The 4,044-nt window shown below is 42.1% G+C and overlaps 1 protein-coding gene across 1 annotated transcript; it reads right to left on the reverse strand.

The window, feature by feature from the left end:
* Window positions 1-932: 932 nt before the first annotated feature.
* On the reverse strand, window positions 933-3,247 carry LOC130162834 (uncharacterized). Its single transcript, XM_056366670.1, has 7 exons — window positions 3,223-3,247; window positions 2,910-3,069; window positions 2,504-2,591; window positions 1,923-2,014; window positions 1,657-1,821; window positions 1,430-1,521; window positions 933-1,086 (listed from the first exon to the last, which is right to left on the reverse strand). The coding sequence occupies exons 1-7, from the start codon at window positions 3,245-3,247 to the stop codon at window positions 1,010-1,012; spliced, it is 699 nt and encodes a 232-aa protein (XP_056222645.1). The 3' UTR covers window positions 933-1,009.
* Between the last annotated feature and the right edge of the window lie 797 nt (window positions 3,248-4,044).

The raw sequence follows: 4,044 nt of genomic DNA on the forward strand, positions 1-4,044 counted from the left end.
AAAAACAAACCTCCAGTTTACATGATGCTAAATCAACAACTGTTTTTTTTTTTTTTTTTTAAATGACATCAAATAAGTCACAAATATCACATGGCTATTACAGTAACGAGTCTTTATTACAGCCTCATAAAATATAGTTGGATGTCACGAAAACTTCTACGCTCACAGCTGCAGCCATACTGACATCTAGTGGTGCTGACAGGAACTACAGCTGCTTAAAACTGTATTGAGCCTGTGTTCATGTGCTGCTTGTAGCCTGGTTTACAGAGGTGACTCATGTAAGTGTACAGGTAGAAAGTTGTTCTGAAAGCTTACAGACACCTGGAAACACCTGGACCACCTCTGGGCTGAGATCAGCTCACTGAGGTGTCGAACGTCCCAAAGAGCGAGAGTTTCAATATTATTCAAGAGGTTTACAGAAGAGTTTCATTTAATCAAATGTCTTTTAAGTCACTATCCATCACCAATAGGTCACATAATGGTGGTTGAGCCTATGACCCACTGATGGAGTTCCATAGAAGTCTTGCAATCTACAGTCTTATGAACGTGTTGTCTGGTAAGACTCAGCTGCAAATGTACAAGGAACACAAGTCAGTGTTGTGTGTTCCAAGTGTGGTTAAAAAACAAACCTGTAATTACAATGTATGGCCACAGGTGTCGCCAAAGATAACAAAACAGAGATGTTGGAGATTAACACTTTAAATACTCAAATCTGACTAACTGAGATTCAGATGATTCCTGATTTCAGTAGTTTGACAAAAACAAAACATCAAATAACAAAAATCATAAACTCAAGCTCCACTTACTTGCTTTTTCTGGAGCTTTCAGCAGCCAGACATGAGCATCTGATACTCAGACTAATGTCAGTATTGTAAGTCTAGGTTATTGTGTCCACCAAAGGAGAGAAACCACCAAAGCAGAGTTTCCTGACATTGAAATTGTATTTATATATTATTTGTATTGATTTAAAGTGAACTGGGGCTCCTGTCAGAGTTCAGTGTGTCCATCCTCACGGCCTCCTGAAGCGACTCAGGACGGGATAGATGGTTTCAAACGCTCTGTAGATGTCAGCTACTGTTTTGGCTCCTGGAAAAAATAAAACACAAGATTTTAAGATGAGAACTTTATTTATATCAGCGATTTCAAAGTGAAGTTACCGAATGTTCTACAGAAACAAGGGTTATCAAATCAAGAAAGGGCACAAGAGGGGATTATATTTTATTTCAGTGCAACCAGAATTCAAACACATCAATAATCTCTTAAAGGAAGACTAGAAGTACATAGAAGACTCCTTGAACCTCCTCAGGGACTACACAGACTACCTGAGGGACCACTAGATCTTCTAGAACCCTGGAATCTCTGTGATATATTTCTGCTGTTGTAATGATCAATAAAGAAGGATGTGTGGACACAAATGCAGCTTAGTCACCGGTAAATGCCATCTTCCCAGAGGCAAAGATGGTCACGGTGATACCAGGCATCACGTAGTAGAAGAGGCCAGGAAACAGTTCTGGTTCATAACTGTGGAGAGAGAAGAACACAAAACCTGACTCGGTATCTGTTCACATGGAGACGTCTAACAGAAGAACTTTCCCATGAACATCAAAGGGACCAGATACATTCAGCCGGAGGACTGAGGCTCATGCAGCCGCTGACCTGCAGTGTTGATGGTGCACCAGCATCAGTTGCTCCAAACTGACTGGGAAGATGCTGCAACTGGCCACCACGTTCTGGACCTTGAAGTCCAGGAAGGAGACGGGAAAGCCCAGCTTCTGCACTTTGCGAGCAAACCTCCTGGTTGCCACCTGGGACTGATCCTCACTGCTCAAACACACAGACGTGAAGGGGACTGAAAACTGTCCTGAAAACTGTCATGTAGCGTCAGCATCACTGGGGACGGTAACAGTAACAGACTAACAGACCTCTTCGCTCCTGTACAGACAATATTTCCAGATTTGTAGATCACCGCTGTCGTTCGCGGCTCACGGATCCTCATGACGAGCGCCTTGTAGTTCTGAAACACAGCAGGAAACTCAAAGGTCAATGAGTCAGGCTAAATAAATTGGAACTAGAATCACTCATGGTTGTCTGTCTCCTCCACTCAGAGTAGTTTCAGGTTACATCCCTGTTTATCCAGAGTCGTAGAAAATATGAACAATTTGTGTTTTGTGAGGTCACACTGACCTTGACCTTTGACCACCAAAGTCTAATCAGTTCATCTGTGAGTCCTAGTGAAAGTTTGTGCCAGAGCTCTCAAGATATTGCATCCACAAGTCCAAAATCATGTTTTGTGAGGTCACTGTGACCATGATCTTTGATCTTTGACCCCCAAAATCTAATCAGTTCATCCTTGAGTCCTAATATGCCAAATATGAAGAAGTTCCATCAGGGTGTTACTGAGGTATTGTGTCCACGAGAGTGAGGATGAGATGGATGGAGGATGGACAACCTGAAAACAATATGGCTGCCTCTCAGACTGTCGTGTGGTTCTGTGTTCTGGTACCTTTGGGTTGTACTCTACGTTCCAGGCATTTTGGGCGATGAAGTTCAGGTCCAGACGACAGCACAGTTTCACTGAAGAGACGACGTTCCTGCACACAGACACGCCGGACGTGGACTTTTACGATGACATGTGAATGCAGCATGACACTCAGGAGTACAGATTTACCAGTGTGACACGATCAAAAGCTCCAGAACTACTGTTTCCAATGTCAAGATGAATTTTAAATCAACTTCTACGTAAGCTAATGTGGATAAAAAGTCCTGAAAGTGATCGGACATTTGAACATAACTGATACTTAAAGGACTGGAAAAAAGTCATCTGATGAGGAAGACAGTGTGATAAGACTGAAAGTTCCAGAGCACCTACTACATAGACCTTGTGTTGAGTTTGTTCTGTTGTGACCTACTGTATCTGTGGAAGCTCCGTCACATGAATCACAGGCATCAGGGGGGTCACAGGACGAACACAGGAGCCACCCAGCTCCGGCAGGGATGACGCACCTGGGACTTTGGCCTCTCCTGTGGAATCCTGGGAGCTGTGGTCCACACCAGTTCTGTTGCCATTCTCTGATGAAACAAGCCAAAGACCATCAGAGGTGCAGAACCTTCTGAGTCAGGCTGTTAGCAATATTTTGTCAATTTAACAAAGAATAAAGCTGCCAAGAACCAAAAGTGCAAGAAAAATTACCACAAAATGTACAAATCTTTAGTGATAATCACTCAATAAATTAATATTATGGTTCATGATTGTAAAAAATATTGTTTCGCTGTTTATATATAAAGAAATACAGCAGGAAATAAGTAAGAAATAAAAGCATAAAACAGTCATTTTACACACAAAGTGAGTTGTTGTTGTTGTTGTTGTTGATGTACCTGTGTCACCTTCACTGGACTCGTACAGTGTTAGCAGCTCATCAGGCAGTAACCTGAGGAACAGCTGCTCTTCATTCAGCTCCTCCTCCTCCACCTCCACCTCCACCTGCGAGGAGTCCTGCTGTGAGAGACTGAACCAGTGACACCATCTACAGACCAGAACCAGACCAGAACCATGGAGGAGACATCTGCTGATATTCTGGGTTTTTATTATTGTCAACAAATCCCAACAAACGTGCAAGAGTCAAACCAACACTGAATGTCTCCTAGTAACAAGTATGAGGTGTGTTTGTGAGGCGTCCTCCTGTTTTTCATCAGTAATTAGAAATTCAAATGTGCTTTTTTTGCAGCTTTTACTCACATTCACAATGAGGTTATCAAAGTATCTTTCCAGTGCTGACTTGTCCATGACTCAGGAACCTTCCAGGACTTTTCAAGGACCTAAAATTACTAAATAAACTTCTGTTAAAGTATTTATGTATGATCAGCTGACTGTGAGAAGTCAAGTAAATATGTTTACATTCAAGTGGGTTCACTCATGAATGAGAACTCTGTTGCTAGGCGACAGGTGAGAAAAGATGACATAGCGCTGTTTCTTTTCAAACAAAGATTTCGTCTCGACAACAAAATTAATTCTCTGAAGATTTCCACTCATGATGTTGTGGATAT

This window comes from Seriola aureovittata, chromosome 21 (genome assembly GCF_021018895.1).
Source record: "Seriola aureovittata isolate HTS-2021-v1 ecotype China chromosome 21, ASM2101889v1, whole genome shotgun sequence".
Lineage (NCBI taxonomy): Eukaryota > Metazoa > Chordata > Actinopteri > Carangiformes > Carangidae > Seriola > Seriola aureovittata.

Coding starts and splice junctions, on each gene's coding strand:
- LOC130162834 (XM_056366670.1), bottom strand. CDS start 3,247: ATGAACCATAATATTAATTTATTGA. Junction 2,592..2,909: donor ACGGAGCTTCCACAGATACA/GTAGGTCACAAC, acceptor GTCTGTGTGCAG/GAACGTCGTCTCTTCAGTGA. Junction 1,087..1,429: donor TGGGAAGATGGCATTTACCG/GTGACTAAGCTG, acceptor TATTTTTTCCAG/GAGCCAAAACAGTAGCTGAC.